Source organism: Hemiscyllium ocellatum, chromosome 35, assembly GCF_020745735.1.
Source record: "Hemiscyllium ocellatum isolate sHemOce1 chromosome 35, sHemOce1.pat.X.cur, whole genome shotgun sequence".
NCBI lineage: Eukaryota > Metazoa > Chordata > Chondrichthyes > Orectolobiformes > Hemiscylliidae > Hemiscyllium > Hemiscyllium ocellatum.
Window position 1 is genome coordinate 38,558,419 of NC_083435.1, and position 27,973 is coordinate 38,586,391.

Genomic DNA, 27,973 nt, shown 5'->3' on the forward strand with positions numbered 1-27,973 from the left:
AGCTGGGAATATAGAACAGAGTAGGCAGCATTGGAGTAAAAAATGAGGTCTGCAGATGCTGGAGATCACAGCTGAAAATGTGTTGCTGGTTAAAGCACAGCAGGTTAGGCAGCATCCAAGGAACAGGAGATTCGACGTTTCGGGCATAAGCCTGATGAAGGGCTTATGCCCGAAACGTCGAATTTCCTGTTCCTTGGATGCTGCCTAACCTGCTGTGCTTTAACCAGCAACACATTTTCAGGCAGCATTGGAGACTGAGTGAAACCTCCAAACAGGAATGGTTTAGTTCAATAAACAGGTATCACTTCACTTACTATAATATCTTTTTAGAAAGATCCTCATGTCATTGCAATTCTTTCCCAGGAGAAACAAACTTTATTCAGAGAAATTCAGAACAGGCTTGTAGTTCACCTGGAAACAGTTGATGGAGGAGATCTCAATTTGTGATTGGTTTATTAATGCTAAACCGCACGTCAATTACGGAGTCATACTCACTACAGTCAGTCAGATGGAAACTGGGCTTTGGAAAGGCTGACAGCACACCAAGAGGAGCTGGCCCTTGGTGAAGTCTGATCATATCTGAGAGAAACAAGGGGTTTACAATGGAAGCCAAGAGTTACTTTGCTGTGTTAGTGCTGGTCTTCATTCAAGCAGCCTGGGCTGCAAAATGTAAGTTATATACGTGATCGTTTATAAATATTAATATCTAATCTAAGTGAGCTCAGTGTGGTATTATTACAGGGAGTATAAATATTAATTAACTGAACTGAATCATGTGTATTAACTGGAGATTTAACTGTGCTTGTATATTTCTGAAGAGTTAGACTTTGCAATCCGTAGATCTGTAAATTAATTGTATTATTTCTGACCAACCGAAAATGTGCTAATGAAGTCGTAGGTGAATGAAACGTAACAGTGTTTCTAAAATAAAGCCTTTACATTTATAACGATTTGGTTCCATTTCTATTCTTCGCCACCTGGCTATGAATTATAACAAATAATAATTCTACATATTTTTTATATTGTAATACAACAAGTATAACTTCCATTTATATAGCACTTTTTAAATCAGAGAATTACTCAAAAATCTTTACTGGAGTTTAATCAGACAAAACTTGAAAAGAGTCCGAGAAGGAATTGCTCAGAGGGGGTAACTTGCTTACTGAAATTTAACTTTAAAGGAGCTGCCAAAAGTAGGAGAGCGAGCTGGAGACTCAGGGAGGGAATTCCAGAATTTACAATCTGGGCTTCGGGAGCCATTTCCACCAGTGGTGTCGTGTCAGAAGCCAGAGTTGACAGAATGCAAGGTTGTTAGGCTGCAGGAAGTTACAAAAATAGGGAAAGATGAAGCCATGAACTAGTTTAAACACAAGGATGAGAGTTTTACATTTGAAGCATTGCCAGGTGAAGAGTTGACGCAGATCAACAAGCTCAGGTGAACCCGACTTCATGTGAGTTTGGATCCAGGCGGTAGAGTTATGGTGAGGTTCAGACTTATGTAGGCTGGAAGAGGGGAAGCCAGTTTAAGAAAGCTATGGAACAAATGTTTCAAAGGGTAAATGATTAGATAGAGTGGGCTTGTGTTCACTGGAGTTGGGAAGAGAAAGAAGTGGTTTGGTTGGTCTTGACCAGATGATTGTGGAAAGGATGTTTAATCTGCTGGGTGTGTTCAGAATTTGGGGAAATTGTTTTAAAATTAGGAATCGCCCTTTTAGGAAAGAGATGAGGGGACTTTTTTTCTCACAGGGTTGTGCAACTTTGACACTCTGCCTCAGAAAGTGGCGGAGGTGGGGTTAATGAATATTTTTAAGGCATTGACAGATTGTCACTTGCCTAACATGAATCTAAATTTACCAAGGATGGAAGGAATTTTGAACATAAACAGATCAGCCTTGATCTTAATGAATCACAGAGCATGCTTGAAGGATTGAACGGTGTACTTCTACTGAAAAACGTGTTGCTGGAAAAGCGCAGCAGGTCAGGCAGCATCCAAGGAGCAGGAGAATCAACATTTCAGGCATGAGCCCTTCTTCAGGAATGAGGAAAGTGTGTCCAGCAGGCTAAGATAAAAGGTAGGGAGGAGGGACTTGGGGGAGGGGCGTTGGGAATGCGATAGGTGGAAGGAGGTTAAGGTGAGGGTGATAGGTCGGAGTTATCTGTTCATAAGTTTGAGCCAAGAGAGATGACAGAGATGGAAGTGGTTGGACTCAGTGATGAAGACAGTGTAGGGTCAGAGGCTCAGATTTGGGTCATATAGGACACAGAGTGTGTGAATGGTCTGGTTCAGCTTCAGTGAATGAAGGGGGTGGGGGGGGGGTGGTGGAGAGTGGAAAGACTGGCTAAGTTTAAGTTTATAGTGGAGTACAAATTGAATGACTTTGATCCTTGGAATAGTTAGCCAGAGGAACTTTTTGATCATCCATTGCTGGATATCAGAAAGCAGTATGACAAAGTCAAATCAGCGACGATGTCAGGAGATGAGATGGTGAGGTTGGGCTGGTGTGTTATTGGTGTCCACATGAAAATTGTGCTGTGGATGAGAAATAGCAAGGAGCAAGAATAAACCACAAGGATTCCATCACATACAGCACAGAATCCAGTCATTGAGACACACCACTCCATGCCTTTGTTTATGCTCCATTTCAGCTTGACCATTCATCCTTGTCTACCTCAATCACCTCTATTCCCTTCTCCCTCATCTGTCTATCCAACTTCCCTGGAAATGCACATATACCACACACCTCCGTGCTGTCAGTGGGGGAGCAGAGAGAGAAGTCAATGAAGAATTTCTCTCACCCTGGTTAGATAATACCAGAACCAAGTGAGAGCAGATCTACAGCAGAACAACAGTGAAGGGAAATGGTGTAGTTAACCATGTCAAAGGTCACAGACAGGGCGAGGAGGTGAATTCAGAACAGAAACCTGCTGTGGAGTGGGGGGGAGGCAAGAAGGACAAAGAAGGAAAGTTAAACTTCACCAGTTATTTAGTTAAAAATCACACAACCGGTTTATTTGGAAGTCCTAGCTTTCGAAGTGCTGCTCCTTCATCATATAGCAGGATCAAAATCATCAGAATTTATAGTAAAAGATTAGTGTCACGCAACTGATACAATCTATTAACAAGCCTAGATTGCTGTTAAGTCTTTTATCTTTTAGAATGGGTTGCAGGTTTCCTGTTCATTAATATGGGATTAATCCTAGTCTTTTTCCCTGGGGAGGGGATTCCAAAACTAGAGGGCGTAGGTTTAAGGTGAAAAGGGAAAAGTTTAAAGGGACATGAGGGGCAACTTTTTCACACAGAGGGTGGTACATGTATGGAATGAGCTGCCAGAGGATGTGGTACAATTACAATATCTGGATGGATAAATGACTGATTGGAGTGTCTCTCAGCACGCATGAGTTGGACCTAAGAATCTGTTTCCATGCTGTTTAACTCTGACTCTATTTCGTGGCTAGATTCTACCCCTGTGAAATGTGTTTGTACACAATGTATGTGATTCCTATGCAGGTGTTTGAATATTGTGTTCTTTGCATTAGCATTTCATTTTGATACAAATATGCTGTTTTGCACATATTTAACTTAGTAACTTTTTTTTAGCTTTTTTAAAAGTTAATACGAGAAAATTTGATGTACATTGAAGAATTAAAGAGGATCCCCCAATATGTTATCGCCCTCTGGTGGCTGGGAGTCCATTCCCATGACTACACCACTATTTTGTAATGCACATTGTACTGCTGAGCACGGTGGTTATATCGAAGCTCACTGTTTTCACCTGAATGATACTGAGATTTCAATTTGTCTGCTAACCTGAAGGTAAACATAACCCACTGGCGGATTCACAACACCCTCTCATTTCTTCAAGTTATTAGTGTGAAAAGCTTACCTCGTTCTCTATAGTTTGAGAAATATTTTGATTCTCACCGAGATGTGTATTCTATTCAGTCTAACATTACCTGTAAAATGAACCAGCTTGATGGTGTATAATTGGGGCATTGACTCAACAATGATCATCAGCCTACTTCCATATAGTAGTCCAGATGTCCATTAACATGAATGGTCAAGGTCACCATGCCCAGTACAGATAACGAGTGTTTTATTAGTTGGTTTTGGAAAAGCTTCCTCACTCTGGTGTTGTGGGTTCTGAGCTGGGTAAATAATCCAACACTATATCCTCACACCCTGTTTCAGATACTAGTGAAGGCATTTGCTTAAAGGTGGGTGGATGATTGGATTTTCACCTAATCCTTCCAATGTTCACACTTGGCCTCTTGGCCTGTTGGACAAGCTCAAAAAGGTTAGCACCTTCACAGATGCTGCTTTTTTAGTTTGAACAATTTTAGAGGTTCCCACAATTTGGTGGAGATGTTGAATTTTTTTTTAGGCTGACTATCTGGATGTCTTTGAAGCATTTCCTCTGCTCTCTGATAATTGGTTGTGGTGACAAAGCTTAGAGTAGAAAGCCTGTTTAGGGAGCGTTGTGTCTGGTAAACAGATGATTTGGCCCACCTAATGACGCTGATTGATTAGAGCACCTTTCCTTCCAGTGGATTTACAGGATTTTGCAAAGGCATCACTGGTGCTATTTCCCAAGGGAAAGCTGCCCTGTAAACAATGAGCATGGTGTTGGATCAGTTATCTTTCTCAACAAATACTCTGTTCCTCAGCTGGCCAGGGGCTGTGCTGATGGACTGGAGGCAATGCTGAATTTTAGCAACATCTGCACTCACTGAAAGGAGGCTCCCCAAATTATAGGAATTATCCAGATTGTCCAATAGCTTGTTGTGGACTTTGACAGCTGGAAGGACAGTGCTGTGTGGTGGGAACACTCTGGTTAAATATTTCCCTTCTGGAGTTTTAGCCTGAGGTCCATGTGAATGCACTGACAATAATTTATCTCAGTGTGCAGAGACATAGATACTGCAGCTTGATGGCAGAGGTCACCGTGGTCTTTACTCCATTCTGCAGGTAACACAGGTTAACAATTTCCCACCTGTCCTGTAGAGAAGCTCATTCAGCAAGGGACTTCTGGATTTGAGGTGGAGCACTGCAGGGAAGGTGGAAAAGAGGATTGGTGTGACAGCCCTGCTTCACTCCAGTTTGTACATGCACTGGGTGGATCCCTTCATGAGGATCATACAATACAGCATAGTGACAGACCCTTCAGTCCACCCAGCCTGCACCAATTCATATTTCTTGTTTAAACCCACTACATCTTGTCCAGATATGTTCGTCTCCCATTCAAGTGTCTATCAAGATACACCTTAAACACTGCCAATGTGCTAGATTCCACCACCTCAACTGGCGCTGCATTCCAGGCACCCACCACCCTCTGTGTGAAAAACTTCTCTCTGCATTACTCCCATAAACTTTCCAACCTCAGCTGAATCTGTGCCCTCTTGTCACTGATCTTTCCACTCTGGGGAAAAAGCCTCTGACTATCCACTCTATCAGTGCCTTTTATAATTTTGCACAGCTCCATCTGGTCGTCTCTCAATGTCTGTCTATCCATGTAAATAATCCGAGTTTATCTAACCTCTTCTCATAATTAAAACCCTCCATACCAGGCAACATCCTGGTAAATCTTCTCTGCATCACCTCAAAGCAGCCATGTCCTTCTGGTAATATGGTGACCAGAACTGCGCATGATATTCTAAATGTGGCCTAAATAAAGTTTTGTACAGCTGTAACATAACTTCCCAATTTTTATATCCAGTGCCCTGGCTAATGAAGGCAAGCATGCTGTCTGTCTTCTTGACCTCATTAGCCACCAGTGTTGTACCTTTCAGGGATCTGTGGACATGTACACACAGAATATAAAACTGTTGACTATATTGATGTCACCCACAATATTTCCAAATCAAATTGCATTTTAATTGATTCTCCTCAGAATATGTTAATATAGCACAGTGGCAGATAACTTATTAAGAGCTGAAAAATGTGTTGCTAGAAAAGCTCAGCAGGTCAGGCAGCATCCAAGGAGCAGGATAATCAACGTTTCGGGCATGAGCCCTTCTTCAGGAATGAGGAGGATGTGCCAAGCAGGCTAAGATAAAAGGTTGGGAGCAGGAACTTGGAGGAGGGGCATTGGAAATGCGATAGGTGGAAGGAGGTCAAGGTGAGGGTGATAGGCCAGAGTGGGGGTGGGGGCGGGGGCGGAGAGGTCAGGAAGAAGATTGCAGGTTAGGAAGGTGATGCTGAGTTCGAGGGTTGGGATTGAGACAAGGTGGGGGGAGGGGAAATGAGGAAGCTGGAGAAATCTGCATTCATCCCTTGTGGTTGGAGGGTTCCTAGATGGAAGATGAGCATCTGCAGTCCTCACTTTCTCCTAGATAACTTATTAAGCCAGTTAAAAGGCCTATGAGACCTCTGGAACATAACAATGAGATGTTTCTGCTAGGCAGGTGTCCATAATAGATGTCAGGTTGCTACCAGCACATGGGGCTCAGGATTGCAGCACTCTGGATGGGTTTTTATTGCGTTCAGTGATGAACAGGGTTCCCAGCTCCAGTCTGGGCTGTGGTGAGCTTTCTCCAGCACCAGGAGCCCCAGTTACCAGCCTCAATCAAGGATCAAGGTCAGTGTACCCTCTGGCCATTCACTGACTGCCTTGTGTCAGGGGATAGGGGGCTTTTGCTGCAGCTCCAGGTTCAATCCCCTCACCCCCCACCCCCCTCCAGAGGCGTGTAACAACATCCCTAAACGGATTAGTTTGTCAGGAAACTATCCCGCTGCTTGTCCCGATTCTGAGGCATACATCACATCCTCATAGCTGAGATTCCAGTAGCACATCCAACCCTCGGATTTTTTTGTAAAGAGCCTCTTACCGCCAGAGGCCTCACTGTCATCTGGCAAAGGGTTTATTTATAAACTCCTCAAAATAAAAGCTCAGGAGGTGGGTTTTTGTACAATATTTCAGTTTGTTCAGCTGGTGTTCTTGTTGGCTGATGTTTTCTGTCTGATCCTCTCTCTCAGTGTGGGTGCTGTCTGATCCTCTCTCTCTCACACACACACACACAGATCGACACCGACATGCCATGAACTACTTGGTTCAGGAACGCAGCCCTGATAAACAGTTCGATGTGGAGGAGGACGGAGATGAGGTTTTATACATGGATTTCAACCTGAAGAAGGAGATCGGGCGGATCCCGGAGTTCCAGCACCTCACAATGCAGGGAGGAGAGGCGGGGGTCTCAGCCAATATCGCCATCCTGAAACAGAATTTGAATGTTTGGAAGAACCTGTCCCGCGGCTCCCCGGAACCGAAATGTAAGTAACTGGCTCAGTATCACCCTCATAAATAAACCCTGGAGCTGGGGGACGGGAGAGTTCGGGGTCAGGTCAGAGTAAAACACGGAGCTGGAGTACAGTCTGCTCGGAGTAAACTGTGGAGTTGGTTTTGTTCTGGGACACCATGACTCCCTGACATGAGGAACCTGCTCTCTGCTCTTGCTCCCTGCTCTGTGGTTCCTTGTGCACTGCCCCTCTTGCTGAATACATATTCTTTCTTCCCAATATCTGATCTTGTCTATTAAATCACAGATTATTTAGAAGAAGGTGGTTTTGAATTCTAATTCCATGGAAAATTTTAGCTGGAGACAGGTAGCTTCGAGAAACAGAGCGCACAGACCTCGCAAAGTGTTTGCAAAAAAGTAAATGTAATGGAAGAGAATTTTTCATGGAATGAGTTGGTGTCCAGAGTACACTGCCTGGGAAAGTGATGGAGTCAGGTTTAATAAGACATTTAAGAATGTGTTTTAAAATAAAATTTCTATCAGATTAGACAGCCCCAGTTCGATCCCCTGTGGAGGATCCTTTACAGCGGGATTATTCCTTTCTCTTTCAGTTATCTGTGCTGCACACAGTCCCATTCAATAGTACACTGAATAAGTTTGCAGAGTGCTAGGCCATTTACAGATTATGTACCTACAGGGAAATGATTTTTCATAGTTATGTTGAATATTTCATTTGCAGCTTGTTTTCAGTTTTTTTAAAGCAACTGCTTTTAAATGTTTTGGTGTATTTCAGCCCCATGCTGCTTTTCTACAGACATCTTGTGCAGGGAGGAGGGAGGGAGATAGGTAGGCAACTCGAAGGCCCGCCTAATAAACATGCTTCTGGACCTGGCCACTGTGACCATCCCAGGTTCAGGCAGTGGGCCATGGAGTAGGTTATAGAAACCAAGTACCTGCTCTCTCTTTCATGGTTATGGTCACACTCAGGTGTTGGTTGAGAAGGACCTCACAGTGTCCACCATCACCATAGAGGCCTTTACTGACTTGTGGGCAGTACAGGGGCTGGGATGCATTATCACACTAGAATGTTATTTTGATTTGAGTTGAATAAATGTCCTTGCCCATTCTGTAAGTCTCCATTAAGCATTTGATTTACTTTTATATTAATGCTTCATCACAGGCTGCTAACATGATTAATATTTTCTTTAAAAAGCATCAACAGCTGTGTACTGTGATCCCCTCAGTTGCCTGCTGCCTCCCTATTGATGGCCACCTTGGCCAGGCCCAGGAGCAGACCCACGAGGTGACCCTCTGATGTGTTACCAACAGACTCCTGTATGTTTATTTAAATGTGAACAAAATGCAGGGTTACATCAACAATGGTAATATGTTAAAGTGTTCAGAGAGCCGATGATGATATGATGGGCTGAATGGCCTCCTTCTGCACTGTAACAATTCAGTGATTCTGTGCGGCCAATGAGAAGGCTAAGAATTCTTCTCATGTGGATGTAAAATGGGAGAAACATTCATACCATCTAGTGGTCACAGAGGTCAAACCCTATCATCACTTGTTTCTTAGGCACAGTATTTATTCAAGCATTCCCTCTTTCATAGTAAATAATTGTATATAAAATTACAGGACATTCAAACAGTTCTGAAAGCATTCTGGTGGGTCTACAATATGTTGAGACCATCATTATTTTTTCTTTTATTTTCTCATATTTGATTTGGAACTATGAGTTGCAGTTGAGAGTTCAATTTTAAGTTTGAATAACTTTATAAAGAGAAAACAAAAGACTGATGTTTTCTATTGAGAATTGAACTGGAAAAATGATGTAGGTTAATGACTGCTGTTATGACATGGGGTAAACTCTCCAGCTTAATTTAATCATAAAGGTACTTTTAAGAGATTTTTTTCAAGCAGGCTGTTACATGCTACTGATGCTCTGAGATAATTTCTTTGGGAAAGTAATTAAGAAGTGGAGATTATGATCCAGCTGGAAAACAGCATACAGACGCTGTTAGTTGATCTTCACTTTGATGGAATTTCTGTTTCTTCCTTCATGATACTTCATAACTATGCTGTTAAAAATGAAAAGGCTTCAGTAATGTTCAAGAAATTTTGTCCAGATTTAAATGACGGCGATGAAGCTGAAGAAAGTTGGAATATCTTGCATGAGGATTTGCTATCCTCATGCTTTGAAACCTTCATGCCATTATTGCCTTTACCTGGAAAGGTTTTCCCTGTAATAGCAAAGCACCTAGAAACTCAATGTACATTTCCATTTGTTCAAGGAAACCTTCCAAGTCCTAGCATGTAACAGACTGCTTGAAAAGATATCTCTCTTAAAAGTACCTTTTCGATCAGTAACCTGTGACGCAGAAATTCCTAACAACGAGCAAAGAGGACACAGGAAGATCCAAAGACAAGAACGTACAGCTGCCTGGTTTTGAGATAAGAAGTATTGTTTTGTAAATCTTATTTGGGGGTTTTATCGAACTAGTAATATAGAGGGCAAGGTAAAAGATAGGTTAGAGAAAGAAATTGTAAATTGTGGTTAGTTAATTATTCTCTGTTATACTTTAAGAAATAAAGTTGGTAATTTTTACTTTACATAGTTCTTTGCCATTCAAATTTTTACAGATTACTGCATGGGATAAATCTTTTCCGCGCTGCTGGTTTTAAATTAAGCAGAGGATTTACCCTGTGTTGTAACACTGTTCAAAGAACACTGTAGACAATCTAGCACCCAGATGTTTTATGCTCAGAGACTGGCAGTTGGTTGGATGATGAATTGGTCAATCAAGAGAGGACGTGTGCTAGTCAGCCAATCACAACAAAAGTTGGTAAACAAGAAAAATCTGTTAATGAGATGTGCCTTTAAGAAGAATTTGGTATGTTCTGTTTGTTTTGAAAGCAAGTGTTGTAAACTTGGAGCTAAGCTGTTTGCTCTAGGCTCAACAATTTAGGTCGCTTTTTTTTAAACCAGAGTCAAGAATACACAGACACAAGGATTGCAGGTTTTCCTTTTCATTTGGTGAACTGATTTTCGGCAGAAGATCCAGCTGCAAAAGCTTGAGTTCTGTCTTTCCTTTTTTGAAATTTTATTTTCTCCTGGTGGTTTTTATGAATTTACCTTTGCCAAGTCTATTTATAGGATGCTGCTATTTATCGAATATCAGAACAGTAGTAGTTTATGTGTAAAAAAACATGACTTTGTTAAGCAATTTGATAGAGTTCTTTTATTTTTATTTTAACTGTAGTGTAAGAATAAAGTGTGCTTTGCTTGAAGTAAAGTTTGACTAATTGTGTCCATAATATAATGTCTTACACTTGTTTTAAAATAAGAAAGATTTTGAGTCAAGACTATCTTCTAGACATGATTTGAGGGGGATGGTTTGGTCCATGACAAATCAAAGGGTGAACTGGCTCTGAGTAGGGTTTTTGAGCAGGAGGCAATGTTACTTCAGAAGCTGCAGGACTGTTTTTGGTTTTGGTTATGCTCTCTCTAATTATTCTACAGTTATCCATTTGTTGGAAGGCCTCAGAAAAGAACCCCAGCCTGTAAGAAATAAGTAAAAGTCTCCATAAGTCTGTAGAAGTGACTTGCATTGACTGGTGAACTCGGAATTGAAGCAAGATACAGTCCTTTGCACCTGTAATACAAACCATTCCATTTCTTGAAGGCCTGGTGGTCATTGTTAAAATAGTTATCAAATTGGCAACTTACAATATTTTATTTTTAAAAATATGTATTCCTTAACTGTGTCTGCCAGTGTATGAGTCAGAGTTGGTGATCAAAGAAAATTGGGTTTAGGTGGTAGATATTCATTAGATTGACTTGTAGTTCATCTGTGTTCTGCTAATGTTACATTATTAATAATAAATTGTTAATTTTTGTTTAAGTAATTAACTCGGTGTCCAAGATTGGTTATTTGTAAAGTCTGGTGAGGAACAACTGAACGATTATGAGGGTCATTGAATATTTAAATTTTGCTATGTTATGAATCCAGTGATAGTGAGGGTGTTATAACAGATGTGTGTGCAGTGTGTTGATGCCAGTGCTGCAGCAGGGGTTGGTATTGATCTGTTATGTTTGCTGGAGTGTGGATGACCCATGTGACTGAAGCACATTCCATTCCTAATTATTATTCTTGTATTCTAATCCTTAAAAGGACACTTAACAAAAGGAAAATGCGCTGGGTGCAACAGGAACAATGTTGCATTGGCAAGGAACAGATTCAGACAGAAACATCTAGTCTCCAAGATTTTCAGCGTGAAGTTTCATGTTTGTGGTTAGAATAACGCTACAAAGCATCAAGAAAGAATCTGTGGTAATTTGTCTCAAAAAGAAAAGCTCTTAGCTCACTTTTCCTTTCCTGGGAACTTCTGTCAGCAAAGTATGTGACCTGAAACATCCTTACCACTTGTCCAGTGTTCTGAATATGTATTTCAGAAGCTATCTCTGTCTCTGGTCCAAATAAAATCAGCTGGTGACTGCCATTCAAGAAACACATCACAGTACCAGCAGCTTGTGCTAAATGAGAAATAAAACCAAAAGAACTGTGGATGCCGTAAATCAGAGATAAAAACAGAAATTGCTGGAAAACCTCAGCAGGTCTGGCAGCATCTGTGAAGAGAAATCAGAGTTAATGTTTCACTTCCAGTGACTCTTCCTCAAAACTGAGCAAATTGTGCAGGAAGGGTCACTGGACCTGAAACATTAACTCTGATTTCTCTGCACCGATGCTGCCAGTACTCGCTGAGCTTTTCCAGCAATTTCTGTTTTTATTTGTGCTAAATGAGAGTTCAGCCATAGAAAACCATTTTGGGACATTCAGTGAATAATCATTTTCTCTTGAATTTAACTGTCATCTAGCCAAAGTACTTAACAGTTAACAATCCAGAGAGATCTTCTATTTTTTGTTTTTCCTAGACTGTGCGTGTTAATTTTCTGGAAGGTTAGTTATATATATTTACATCGTATATGAAATAACTCCAAGTAGGGTGGTATCATGTCACCAAGTCACCTTTTATTTAAATGTGCACAGTACATAACACTGACGCAACAAGCACAGAGCCAAATCCATGAGACAGCAGAACCTTGACACTCCTGTTTCTATCTGTCAGCCAGGGCTCTCTGAAGCAGGTAACAGGATCAGGATGAGTTCCTCGATCAGGAACTCATTGAACTCAATGAAGTCAGTGAAGTCCACCTGGCTGACCTAGTTCCAGTCACTACAGTTCACACCTTTGTTACAAATCTAAACACCAGTGTTTAAGCTTATTGCATACAAAACTAACTATTATTTGTTAACTAAGACATGTGACCTACATATTACTAATACTAACCCAGGTACAGTCTGAGACCTATGTAAATGAATGTATCACTGATAAATCTGTTGTGAGTGATAGAGCAGGACAAACACAGTATGGGAACAGATTTGAAACGATTGCAAATTTAACAGGTTGAGGAAGGAACATAATAATGAAAAAAGCTGCTTATATTACTCCCAGAAAATCACTGATGTAGCACCAAAATATTCAGAATGTAACTTTATTTCCAAGTTAATATTTCAACTCAATCAAACTCAGATTCTGTTCCCCAACTCCTTTTCCCTCATTATTACCATGCCACATCTTTCCCCACCACTCCTTTCTCCACTATTTATTTCCCCCACTATTGCTCTTATCCACCCATCATTTTTCCCTAATCCTTCTCCCCCACTCATTTTCCTCCAGACCTTTACCGCCACCTCTTTTTCTCCAGTATTTCTTTGCCAATATTTCTCTCCTCCCTATTCTGTTTCTCTCCTCAATACCCCTTCTTTGCCACCGTCCCACCCCTTTCACTTGTAATTCAGGTTTTTGATGTTTAAATTTCCTATTTTAGGGATGGAATTAATTTATTTTATATTCAAGTCATATTTTTCAAAAGGCATTAGCCAATTATATTGTGCAATCATTGTATAAAATATGATTTGACCCATCCAGAAAATAATCCATTGTCTTTTGTCTTCCCCAGCAATTTTCCAATTTATAAAGTCCCTTGCAGTCAGTTTTCCAATAAAACATACTTACATTTTGATAGGACATGTGCTTTATCACAATTCAAGGCTTAATCTTCATAAATACACTGCTGTTTCTGTCTGGTTTGCAATCTGTTTTTATGTCTTGGCTTGATTAAGATGCATTTTAGAAACTACCTGTGCAAATGTTGCTTCCTTGGTCAGAAAGTGTGATAGCCAACCTTGTCAATCATTGCCCCAAATTCATTTGAAATAATTTTTATGTATGTCTCAAAGATTCTGGTGTAATGGACACTCTGACACTTCTAGCAGGGTTTTCATTTTGCCCTTTTCTATGATGTCTGTTCCAGGTAGGAACAAACTCACCAACCCCATTTGAGTGAGTTAAATCTAAGCACCTTATTTCAAATGTTGGGCAGCAAAATATTTTAACAATATTCTGATCACCTGGAGTCAGGACTGGGGGGTTAGTGTGACCTGTGGCAAGTGTTTACTTGAGAATTGATTCCTGTTCAACTCCTTTTAAGTTGATTTTTTTTTGTTTTCTGACTTATTTGCACCAAATAAATTAGTAGGAATATTACAATAATTAAATAGACAATTATTTGAATATATGAAGCAATTCTTATCCATAGGTAGATTTCAGTAGTCATCATAATATCTCAACATAAAGAATTGTCCCGTTTCAGGGACTTTATCAGAATTTTAGGATTTATTCGGTGTCAAAGTGAAACAATTTCTTGAATAATTAATATATTTCATTAATCTTGGTAATCGGACAGACAAAATATGTATATCTAAATTTAGTGACATATTGTTTGCTGCTTGAGCACATGCTCCATATTAATCCAGGCTGATCATATGAAAACATATTGAACAGAACCCATACATTCTAAACCTGCTCAGAATAAAATAGTTATCATGATACATGGATGGTGTGCAACTTGAAAGGGTTCAGAAAAGATTTACAAGGATGTTGCCAGGGTTGGAGAATTTGAGCTACAGGGAGAGGTTGAATAGGCTGGGGCTGTTTTCCCTGGAGCATCAGAGGCTGAGGGGTGGCCTTATAGAGGTTTATAAAATCATGATGGACATGGATAGGATAAATAGATGAACTCTTTTCCCTGGGGTGGGGGAGTCCAGAACTAGAGGGCATAGGTTTTCCCCATGGTGAGAGGGGAACGATATAAAAGAGACCTAAGGGGCAACTTTTTCATGCAGAGGGTGGTGTGTGTATGGAATGAGCTGCCAGAGAAAGTGGTGGAGGCTGGTACAATTGCAACATTTAAAAGGCATCTGGATGGGTATATGAATAGGAAGGGTTTAGAGGGATATGGGCCAAGTGCTGGTAAATGGGACTAGATTAATTTAGGATATCTGGTCGGCATGGACAAGTTGGACTGAAGGGTCTGTTTCCATGCTGTACATTTCTATGTCCCGATGAGATTACCGTACTGCTACTCTTTGTATATTCCATATCATTTGACCCCATTTAAGTTCACAGGCTTAAGCAGTATGTTCTGGTGTCACAGGATAAACAATGAATCCGAGTGTACACAGAGGTCTAGGACCACATCCCGCGATGCCATTTACTGAGGCTACATAATCTGGTTTATGGCATTGAATTATACAGCTTATTCTGTGTAACGCAATGGTTTCTATAAATGGAAAACTATTTCTTAACATCCTGCCATTGCCTATGGTATGGATTTATAATTTTCCTTCTTCGCCATCCAATATCCATGGCATACTCCCCATTGTGTGCATAATGGTTCTTGTTCTTCTAGGCTTCCTCACCTGTCTATGCTTGGATTCATTACTGTGAAAGCATTAAACCTCATGTTAGAAAATTTAGCAAGGGACTTATCTACTATCTGTATAGTCCTTCATACAAGTTTCAGACACTTTCACAATTTCTTACCATCACTTGGTATTCGATATTCGAAACCTTGGTTTAGCTGTGGCTGAAGCCAGCTGAAATGATATATCTTCCGAATTTTGGTGGCAGCAGCTGAGCGAAGCTTTGTCATGATTTCACATATATATTTGGGAACTTGGTCCTGTGACTTCAGTTAAGTTGATGATTAACAAATGGCTCTACCAGGAAATTCTGCATTGTTTTTGAATGTGCACCCCATGCCCCTCCCACCCCTCCCAAAACAACAACTTGACCAGACCTTGCAGAACAATGGGCTGAGAAGTGGCAGATGGAGTTTAATTTAGATAAATGTGAGGTGTTGTATTTTGGGAAGGCAAGTCAGGGCAGGACTTAACTAGGGATAGACAATAAATGTGAACTTTACAATGTTAGACAGACACATCTTGAGATTTAAAAAAAGGTTCTCTCTTTTAATTGTAATGTTAAACTGAGGTCATATCTGTCATCAGAGGTGGTTATCAAAGGATCCATGATGTTCCTATCAAAAGAGCAGACCATTTTCTCAGCATCTCAGTCAAGATTTAGTTCCAACTAAGACCATCGGACACAAATTATATTGATTTCATTTCATAGGCGGTTTTCTGGATCTTGCTATGTACACAACACATTGTATGTAAAGGACTCAAGGATATACTATATAAATTCTTCCTTTAGTTAACTTCCCATCCACTACATAAAAATAGTCTAATTTTTGATGTGTACTGATAATGATTCGGAATTAGTTATACAGTAGTTGCTCATTATATATTTTACATATTGGTTAATTGTACCTATTGCTGTGTCCTGTCTCTCCCCCTCAGTTGCCCCTCAGATTGCCATGTATCCTGAAGAGCCTGTCGAATGGGGACAGCCCAACACATTGATCTGTCTGGCTGATGGATTCTACCCTCCACACATCACCATGACATGGAAGAGGAACAGTGAGCCAGTGACTGATGAAGTCAACATTACGGAGTTCTATATGAAACAGGATTATTCCTATCAGAGATTCACGTACCTGAGCTTCATCCCAAATCCTGGAGACATGTATTCCTGTCACGTGGAACATGAGGGGCTGCAGGATCCAACCACTGTATTCTGGGGTCAGTATTGATTTTATTGTGTAGGAGCTGAATTCATCCTAGTGTCTAATAAACTGGGTGTATTACCCAAACTCCCCCGCGTTTTCTTAAAAGGCCTCTTTTTAACCAAAATACTAGGTAGAATCCCAAGCAATAAGAAGTAATTAGTAATTACTTTGGCTGTTTAGTGGATTATACACCCACTCTAGATTCCAACAAAAAACTCACAACAATGTAATTAAGTCAAAGATTGGCATTCACAGAATGAGAAAAACCAAGTCCATCGTATAGTCTTCTGCAACATGTTTCCAGTCAGCTGAACTTACCCAGTCTTGATGCTGCAAAAAATAGATTTAAAACAACACCACACACACCAAAATCATACCAATTGCAATATATATCCATTTACATTTTGAGATTTACTTGTCTTTGTTCTGCACGTTCTACACACTCTGACTTCTGTAGTTTAGTTTATTTTCACTGGTGATTATCTTCAGCAAGATTGAAACCTAGGGTGATTGGGAAAACAGAGCTCCAAGATTTACCTAATTCTGAGAAACTGAATTTCACACCAAACCCTGTTTTACATTTTCAATGGAAAACTAATAAATTTAAGATTCTTTGGAAATGTTTTAAATGTATATAATCTATTTTGTTTGGTAATTCCCAGATTAAATTATTAATATAAACGCTTCTTTGTCTCCAATGTCTCTGTTCATTGTCTGTCCCTCTTCTTTTCCACTCTTTCTTCTTGCTTACTTTGTCTTTAATTTATTTTGCCGCTGTTTCTTCCCTTTCTTTCTCTAAACACTGAGAGCTTAGAGGTTCTGAAGAATTTGGCCATAGATTGCAGTTGTCCTTTCTCCTCCACCTTATACTCCTTATTTTCCTTCTCAGCCAAGTTCTGAGTACTCTCATAAGGAAACTGGGGATTGGTTGGTTAGTGTTTTCCTCCTTTAGCTTCTAGAAACTCAAAATTTATTAATAATTGTAAAGCTTTATTCAGAGTAGTAAGGTAATACTCACAAAAGTAAATATTAGTTGTGATCGTAGTATTTATAATTATAAACAAGGAAGATATTAATTAATTAGCATCTATTGGTGAGATGAAGTGTTGAGACCTTAGTAGGTGGGAGCTTGTCCAATTAGTGTCTGCAGCTAGAAAAAGTTTGACTTTGAGTTAATAAGCTGCAGTCAAGTTACAGAGAACGTGAAGCATCACAGAAGGAGAAAGTTACCTGAATACTTTAATAATGAAAGCAGTCACACCTTGTTTTTATTCATTCATGAGTGAGACCCATGTGAGTGAGACCAGCAATTGTTGCCCATCTCTTATTATCTTTGAACTGGCATGCTTGGCCATTTTAGAGGGGAATTAAGTGTCAATAACTTTGCCATGAGTCTGAATTCATATATATTCACAGGCCAGACCAGGTAAGAACAGCAGATTTCCTTCTTTATAGGATGTTAGTGAATCAGGTGGGTTTTAACAAAAATCTATATCACAATCATTACTGAGACTAGCTTTTAATTTCTGGTTTTTTAATTGAATTTAAATTCCACTAACAACTTACTCTTTTGAAGCCATGTCCCTAGCCTGTTAGTCTTGGTTTCTGGATTATGAGTCCAGTGACATTATCACTGCAGCAGCAGTGTCAGCAGAGTTTGACTGAGAGTGTGGCAGGTAAGTGGATTGACAAGGTTGAAGACCTTAGCCCCTGCAGTTACAGAGTCTTGGAATTATAGAGATGTACAGCATGGAAACAGACCCTTCGGTCCAACTCATCCATGCCAACCAGGTTTCCTAAACTGAACTCATCCCATTTGTCTGCATTTGGTCTATATCCTTCTAAACCTTTCCTATTTGCATATCTGTCCAAATATCTTTTAAGTGTTGTAATTGTACTCACCTCTACCACTTCTTCTAGTAGTTTGTTCCATATATGCATCATCCTCTGTGTGAAAACATTGCCCTTCAGTTCCTGTTTAGATATTTTTTTGTCTCATCTAAACCTATGCCTTCAAGTTTTGGACTCCCTGACCCTAGGGAAAAGACATCTTTACCTTACCCTTTCCCCTCATGATTTTATAAAAATCTCTATAAGGTCACCCCTCAGCCTCCGATCTCCAGGGAAAGAAGTCCAAGCCAATCTCGCCTCTCCTTATAACTCAAACCGTCCAGTCCCGCTAACAGCTTTGTAAATCTTTCTGCACCCTTTCCAATTTAATAACATACTTCCTATAGCTGGGTGACCAGAATTGTATGCTGTACTCCAAATGTAGCCTTACCAATATCTTGTATAGCCGCAACATGATGTCTCAGCTCCTGTACTCGATGCATTGACTGATGAAGGCAAGCTGCCAAACAACTTAACACATGCCTCCTTCATTTTCTTTACCAGAGCCTCAGTCTCTGTAGTAATCCAGTGTATTCCCATCTACCTGTGACACAATTTTCAAGGAACAATGTACTGACACCTCAAGGTCACTCTGTTCCACAACACTGCCCAGGTCCCTACCATTAATTGTATAAGTCCTGCCTTGATTTGTCTTAACAAAATGAAATACACTGCATTCTTCTAAATTGAACTCCATCTGCCATTCCTTGGCTCAGTTGATCAAGATCCAGTTGTAGTCCTAGATAACATTCTTCATTGTCCATTGCACCACCATTTTTGGTGTCATCCGCAGACTTACTAACGATGCTTCCTATATTCTCATCCAAATCAGTTATATAAACGACAAACAAGAATGGACCCAGCACCAAACCTTGCGGCACACCACTGGTCACAGGCCTCTAGTCTAAACAACAACCCTCTACCACCTCCCTCTGTTTGGGACCATCAAGCCACTTTTTTAATCCAATGAGCTAGCTCTCCCTACAGCAGCATGCTGAGGACAGACATGTAGGCTTGCGAGCAGGACACTGTGTGAAAATGCCCAGCTGTAGGAAGGTCAGGGTTCTGTTTGTGCACAGACCAGAGGTGTTCCGAATGCGGCCACCCAGTCTGCATTTGGTCTCTCCAATGTAGAGTAGGCCGTGTTGAGTGCAGCGAATACAATACACAAGATTGGAGGAGGTACAGGTGAAATGCTGCTTCACCTGGAAAGACTGTTTAGGCCCTTGGATGGTGAGCAGGGAGGAGGTAGAGGTGTTGCACGTTCTATGGTTACATCGGAAGGAGTGGTGGTGTTGGTGATTGTGGAATGGTCCAGTAGGAATGGTCTCTGCAAAATCTGCAGGCATTAGATACAGTTAATGTTGTAGCCAGGCCATGCAAAGCAAATAAACTGTGTGTCATGTCTGAGTTATAGTATCCACTGATATCCTGATGTCCAAGTCTGTGTACTAAAGAATGTTCTTATTCAAAAGTCTATATATAAAGATGCAGCCTACAACAGGACACACCCAAACAGAATGCAGTTACAGCAGCAAGTTATGCAGAAGAGACTTGTGTAAATGCAGGTCACACACCAAGTTCACAGCACAAGATGTGAGACCCAGAGTAGAACAACATCCAACCAGACGGTGAACAGGCTTTCAACATTCTGAATGTAACACATGATATTAACCTGCTGGAAGTTTCTCCACAACCAACATAATTTGCACAAAGAAAACTGGCAAGCACACATTCAACCACAGACTGACATTGACTGGACCTAGTGAAGGACATGTACCAGGACCATCAAAACGCTATCGTACTACTGAAAGCCACGACATTAACTGTAGACAATGGGTTTCCCATCTCTTTCATTGCTGCATTAACAGTGTAATGTAGCTACAGTAATTAAACATGGAAACCTCAAATATTTTATCCGCTGGACACAAACCGACCAACAATGGCAGAACTACCGTGTATACAGCTCTCAAAACTATGTGTACAGCTACTCACAGATCACCAAGCTACACATGGTAGCAGAAAAGACAGAGAATATTCTTATTGACTCAGTCCAGGATTTACAACAATTGTATAATAATAGGTTTAATGTCATAGAAAGTTTCAGCAGTGACACTATATTGCACTTCAAAGAGCATAAAAATCCATCAGTTGACCCTCCCAGATAGTGTGGTGTTCACATACAGGAAAAGCTTAAATATAAGTGTGAAGATTTGGAATACAATGACACCATCCATCATATGCATCCCCATACAAATACCTTTGATGCTGTAAGCAGATTGCCAAACCCGAACAAGAATATCAGCATCCCACTGGAATTAAACATTGACATCATTAATATTCAGGTGGAAGATCTTCTTAATCTATTGCATTTTGTTCAACAACGCCAATTCAAAACAACAAGCACCCCATAACTGAAGGCCCACATTATCATTATTAATGTTATCATTGAAAGGTGGCCTGACATTGTTAGAGGTTCCAAGCATTCTCAGATAATTCTGACCTTTACAGAGATGAGCTCAGTATCTCAAGGGGCATCATTTTGAAAGGTAAGCAAGTACTCATGCCTAAAACTCTCTGTCAGGGCATATTGTTACAACTATGCCAGGGAATTTATGAGCCTTGAGCAGATGTGATGACTGTTATGTGATTCAGTCTATTAGCTAGTACTGTAATTAGTAGTGGCATCAAAAGTAGGTGAGGCTGTGGGAGGTATGTCAGTGCCACCAGCCACAGCAACGTAGAGAACATTTACATCCATATGAGATTCCAGCAATGCTTTCGTCCAAAAATGGGCATTGATCCAGTTATCATGATAGGAGATAGTTTCATGTTTGTCATTGATTTATTTCTCCAAATGTCCAATTATCAGACAGGTAAGACATTGGAGGTGCAGTGGCAAATGATTTTTAGGGAGATATTTAATGGCTCAGACTGGAGTGCTGCATCAGGAAACCTCAGTACAGGGAAATTGGCCTGAAATTTAATGTTTCTGATAGACAATTCCACTGCAACTCGAACTGTCCAAAAGCATCCATTAAAAACGGAGTTTGGAGAGTCCTGACTCATTTAAATTTATAGCCACCGAGAAAAGGTTACAGGATTAAAAACGTATCCTAACTCCAATGTAAATAGTAACTTGAACCCTAGATTCACCAGTGACTCCCATCCACACCACCGATGTCTGTAACATCTAGACCTATCATCAGTATATAATGCTATTTAGGGACTCAGGTACAGAGATCATGAAAATATCCTGAGCAGGTCCAGAAAATAATCAAAATCCTCAGAGAATTCAAGGAATAGAATACAAGGAGGGAGAAGTTATGTGTACATGCGCCTACACATACACGTACACACAAATACACACACACACACATATATGCATACATGGTTGCACAGAGAGATATGCACACATGCATACAAACAAATATGTACATACATGGACACACGAGCACACGTACACACACAAACACTCATAGGCACACACAAACATACATATGTGCACACAAACACTCGTTTATGTACACAGACATGGAGACACACACACACATACAAACACAACACATATGTATACAATCACTTGTACTTGCACACAAACATTTGTACACACAGAAAAATATACACACTTGTGCACACAAACATGCACACACGTAGACACAAACACGTGCACATGCACACGCACATACACTTAGATACGTACACATGCACAAACACATGTACAAGCATGTACATACATATGCACATACGCACACATGCACACACAAACACTTGCACACACGTACACACAGAACACAAGGGCACACATGCACACACACACACAGAACACACACACACACAACGCATACACATGAAGAGAGCAGACACACAAGTACGCACAGCACACTCCCCACATACACACAAACACGCGCACACACACACACACACAGAACCCACACACACAGAATACACACACACAGAGCATACATATGCATAGAACACATACATTCACAGAATATACACACAAACACACAGTTGACAAAGGCACACACAGAACTCTCCCGTACACAGAATGCACACAACACACATAGACACATACACAGAACTCACATACACAGACCACACACACAGAATGTGTATGTATATACAAACAGAGTCATACACTAAACACACACTCACACATGTATCTACACACAGAGACGCATATACACAATACGTACTGTTGGGATCCATTATTAAGGTGAGGTAGTGTAAGAAACTTTATTGTTAGGTAGTGCTCACGTAAGGTAGTATTAGCAAGTCTGGAACTTGTTAGCTTCACTAGACAACAGTAAGCCAATATGTTACACTAAGAACAGACTGAAAAGCTGATGGCATAGCCTGAAGAGGCCCCAGGGAGGGTGAGAGATAACAGGACATTGAAGCCGTGTCTAAATGCACGTAGCTCAAACTGAGGTAATAGAATGTTATCAGGCGAGAACCAATGACATACTAAAATTCTGCTTTTTACCAAATAAGGATGTAACTCTGGAATGTGAGAGAACAAAAGGATAGACAAATTAAAAAATAGGCAGAATGCGCCTTCTCCAGTGAGCTAGACACCTCACTGTACTGTGTACGATTCTCTCTCATTAAACCTGTTTATACTTTTAATCAGACCCGGTGTCTCTCTCCTCCAAACGAACACGGGGACAGAGGATCTGTCCCAACAGTACTCACACATGCACAGAATGTACACACACCGAACATACATATGCACACGCAAAGGATACACACAGAACACACGCACCATCCACACACACACAGAGCACACACATATAGAACGCATGCATGCACACACACATATGCACACACAACACGCACACTCAGGCACACACACACACAAAACATACAGGTTGTCAACATAGAAGAATTGCCTTGTGGAAAATTCAATCTTCCAGCAATTCCTTTAGAGTCTGCTACAATGGAGATTCTACAGGGTCCCATGCACAACATCCTCCTTCACTGGAATAACACTGTCTGGTCAGCTGGAATTCCAAGCCAGTGTTGGGCTATGAATGAAGAGCAGGTGATTGAGACTGGTTGGGTAACTCTTTCAAAGATCCAGTAATGGGATGCTGAGCCAAATAGCTGTAATTCCACTGTGTGCTTTTATAAATATCTCACATCTCTGCTCATAACTAGTTTCCCAGTCCTGGTACTGTCTGATGAATCTATCTTATTCTTTCTATAGTGTAAAATCCTTTCTTTACAAATAGCATTGCCATCAGTAATTCCTAGCCTTTGGAATCTTGTGTATGTGACTAACATAATTACAGCACGGCCTGTGGGCATTTAAGCTGTTAATGCATAACAGCATAAGTGAGACCCTCTAACAGTCTCTCCACTCTGTTGTCATCTTGAGTTTCACTATGAGACACTCATTCGTTTCCTACCTCTCTCTAATGTAGAACCTGAAGTACCTGAGGAACAGTCTGGTCCTTGGACAGTGATCTGTGTTCTGGGAATTATCCTGGGAATTATCAGTGCTGTTGTGGGGGTCATCTTACTGATTAAAGAGAGACAGCGGCTGCAGGCTCAGCAACACGGCATCTAGGGGTAAGTATAGGGTGCAGTGTCTGTGTTTATAACACATGTTCAGGAATGTTACACAAGGTCACTACTCCTTATTCCTGTACACACATGGGCAGCACTGAGCTGGTCTGCTATACCCTTTGCTGACATTCACATGAAGAATCAGTCCTTGGGTGAGATGGAGATGGGATCCTTTCAGAGCTGTCATCATTGGACATTATTTTTCACTGAGACCATATCACTGCAATAATCTACCCAGCCATTTCAGGGCTTTCTGATGAGCACATTTATCCCATTGGCACTGCCACCGGTCTTCCATTAACCTGCAGGCGTACAGTGGCACTTTCTAAATTTTAAAGCACTCTGAGAATAAGGACAGTATATGAGCGTGGACTGTAGACCACAATTATAGGAAGCATACAGAGAAGTAAATTTGGGGGTGAATTATGGGGGGAAGCTGCAAAATCTACAGAAGGTGAAGAGGAATTCATACTGTCCGCAGTGTCTTAGATCAGTGGGTAGCATTGAATACTTCACTCCAATCTGCATGGGACAGCACTTGACTATTCGGCCCCTCCACCATCCCAGTAAGATCGCGGGTAATCTCCAACTTTACAACAATTATCCATCTTTATCCCACTTCTCTTCATATTTTTGGATAACAAAACATCTATTAATCTCTAATTTAAAGTTCACCACTGATCAGACTTGCCATTTGTGAAAGTGAGTTTTAAACTTCTACCATCCTTTGTGTGTAGCAATGTTTTCTAATGTTTTCTCTGACCAGGTCCAGCTCTAGTTTTTACATTATGCTGCCTAGTTGTATACTCAGCAAACTAGTGAAATAACTTATATCTGCTTATGTTGATGGCTCCCAGTGATTACTTTGAAACTTTGATCACCACTAAACGTTGACCTTCCTAATTCCAGGGAATATAACCCTAGATTGTTTAATCCCTCTTTATAATGTAGCAATCCGGGATCATTCTGGTAAATTTGCACTGCACCCCCTCCAAGGCTAATACCTCCTGCCTGTGGTGAGGTTTCTAGGACTGCTCCCAATATTCCAGGCATAATCAAACCAGGGCTTTGTATCACTAAAATATGACTTTCCCCCCCCCGCTTCTGTTCTTTTCTTCGAGAGATAAAGACCAGCATTGCATCAGCTTTTCTCATTATTTTCCTTTTCTGTTCATGACATTTTCATGATCTGGACCTTCACTGTTTCTATTTCGCACCATTTGTCAAAATGGGTGCTCCCACATTTCCTACATATACTTCCATTTGCCACAGTTTTGTCCATTTGCTTGACCTTTTAATATCTCTGTGATTTTATACTTCTATCTACACTGCTGACAGTGCTATTTTTGTGTCATCAGCAAATATGGATATATGTTTTTCCATCCCATCATCTAAACCTTTCATGAATATAGGGAATAGTTGAGACCACAAAACAGATTTTGTGTGTCTCCACATTCCACATGCTGCCAATTACAGAACGTTACCATTATCCCTGCTGTGTCTCCTACCACTCAGCATCTTCTCACCAAGTCAATAATTTACCTTCAATTCAACTTTACCTGACAGCCTGTAATGAGGAGCTGTACCTGCACCGCTCCAGTTGACCTGTGCTATATGAGACATGAGACACAGTAAGTTCACATATGCTGCTGCAGTTAGGCCTGTCTTTGGTGGCGCTACGCAAATGAACTTTGTGTACTATATTTTCTAACTGCTGTAATATTGATCTGTCTGTCATTGCTAATCTTAATCAATCTCTGACCATCAAAATTCTACGTCAGGAACAACACAGTTAGATAAATCAACAAATATCTGTCACTGAGCCTGATTTACAAATGAAGTTCACACATATGCAGCCAATGAATTTGTGGTTGTGCAATAATTTTCAGTTCTTCAAGACAGTTTATTTCTGATCTGTCCAGACAACTCCAACAAGCAGATGCTTCTTTATTCCACAGATGGTTTCAAACTCATTTCTTTATTGTTACTCTTAGCCTTTTCAACTATAACTGCATTGAATCAAATATCATTTTTGCTGTAAAACTCAAATTTTTTTCCAAGATTTAAAACTATTCCCAAGTGAAACTGCTATTTCAATAATCACTTTCTCAACTTTAACTTCCAATCTTTGCTACATTCTCAGAGGAGTGTAGCTTTTATTTGTTATTTCTCCCGTATACACCTGATACAGTAAAGAAACGAGGCAGTGTTCCTCCAGGACCAAGGTGCTACATGGACAGCACAAACTACATTGAACACAGCTTGAAGTGCATAAAAAGTGCAAAACACGCAAGTTACAGTGTAAAAGAATGATGAATAACAGGCATTTTTCTAGCAGCAATACAAAAGAATTTCAGATGGGAAACAATCTGATTATGCTCTGTTAAGGGGCCTGATGGTCTGGGGGGAAGACACTGTTGCACATTCTGGCCGTGAGAGACTGAATGCTGCGGTATCTTCTGCCAGGTGGCAGGAGGGAGAAGCATTTGAGTGAGAGGTATGTGGAGTCTTCCACAATGCTCTTAGCCTTTCAGATACAGTGTGTGGAGTAAGTGTCTGAAATGGAGGGAAGTGAGACCCCAGTGATCTTCTCAGCTTGTCATATAAAATGCTATTTAAATACAAGTTGTTTCTTGCCATCCAGTTCTCATGTTTTAATGTACCATCAGTGCATTTATTTAGTTTTATCTTGTCTATATGCTTCATGCCTTGGTTCTATCTGCACTATTATCATTGGCTCTTCATAGTTGTATTTTAATGTTCAAACTCATGGGGAAAAGATGGGGAAAATCTTTTACATGATAGGAGCACACATTTTGAAATTGTGAATCTTCTGACCCAGATTTTCTATCTGCAACATCAAATGGATTTTGGATCTGTGTGCCATTTCCTGATAGGCACACCCAGAAGGGCTGAAGCAGAGCCACTTACAGTTTGGAGTAATCTCTTTATTGATGGAGTCGCTGTATTCAAGCTGGGCACTTTTCTCCTGCTTGGGATACCACAGTCTAGTTTGTCAGTGTTAGCTATCCATTGCATTTAATAACAGGTGGTAGTTTTGCTCATTGTATGTGCTGTTCTTCCATAGACTTACTTATTGTAATTAATTTACTTTCACATTCTACACAGATGCTAGAACACACTCAAGGTACTGATGGAAGGATTGTGCAAAAAAGGAGATAGGAAATCAATATATTCAGCTTCTCATGTATATTGATGGCTTTCTTTTCAGTTTAAGTGGGAGACAGAAAATGCTTTACCAAACCATGAATTCATCATCTTCGGACTGCATCCTCTCATTGCACCGAGAAACATCATCGTTCAGCTTCCCTGACCCACAGCATTGTCTCCTCTCACACTTTGTGTAAGCCAGAGCAAACTGAAACTCATTTCTGCAGCTAAACAGGTCTAATATAATTTTATCCTCTGAATTCATGATGATTCTTTAAACAATTTTCCAATATGGACTGATTTGTTTGAAATAAAACATCTCTTTTTCTTGTACCACATGAATGATGTCAGTTCATTGAGCTGTTCATGGTGTCTCTCAGAATTCATTAAAACTTGTACAAATCCAGAACGCTGTTTTTGTCATCGTAGTTGTACTTTTACCATCTTGTCCCAACACTGTATCCTCTACACAGTGCTATTTGATGAACACAGCGGAATTCAGTGCTCTCCTGGATAGTAATGGAATTCCTTATCTCTTGGGCACCAGGGTTAACTCCGTCTAGAAGGGGAGGCAAAATAGAGAGGGAGTGGCGATTTTAATTTGGTAAAACATCACAGCAGTACTTAGAGAAGATAATCCTGTTGGAATCATCCAGTGAAACTATTTGGGTGGAACTGAGAAATAAGAAGGGGGGTGATCACTTTGATGGGAATGTACAATAGGTTCCCCAATAGTCAGCATAAAATTGAGGAGCAAATACGCAGGGAATAATACGCAGAATAATAGGGTTGTAATAAGTAGAGAATTTTAACCAGTTCTATTCGTTTTTAAATAGTCATAGTCAGAAGCCACATGACACCAGGTTATAGTGCAACAGGTTTATTTGAAATCACAAGCTTTCAGAGCACAGCCCCTTTATCAGGGACCTGACTGACCTGCCAAAGGGGCGGCATATCGAAAGCTTGTGATTTCAAATAAACCTGTTGGACTACAACCTGGTGTTGTGTGACTTCTTCTGAGTTTGTCCACCCCAGTCCAACACCATTACTTCCACATTGTAAATCAT

At 40.5% G+C, this 27,973-nt stretch overlaps 1 protein-coding gene across 2 annotated transcripts; it reads left to right on the forward strand.

Annotated features, from left to right (window-relative positions):
• The first annotated feature begins 495 nt into the window (after positions 1-495).
• LOC132832912 (H-2 class II histocompatibility antigen, A-U alpha chain-like) lies at positions 496-27,239 on the forward strand. Of its 2 annotated transcripts, none has more exons than XM_060851150.1 (5): positions 496-669; positions 7,019-7,267; positions 16,003-16,284; positions 23,591-23,738; positions 26,865-27,239. In XM_060851150.1, exons 1-4 carry the CDS (start codon positions 603-605, stop codon positions 23,734-23,736), a joined length of 744 nt encoding a protein of 247 aa, XP_060707133.1. In that variant the 5' UTR covers positions 496-602; the 3' UTR covers positions 23,737-23,738; positions 26,865-27,239. The 2 variants fall into 2 exon arrangements, with proteins under 2 accessions (XP_060707133.1, XP_060707134.1); XM_060851151.1 differs by having other exon boundaries at positions 26,968-27,239.
• Positions 27,240-27,973: the final 734 nt, after the last annotated feature.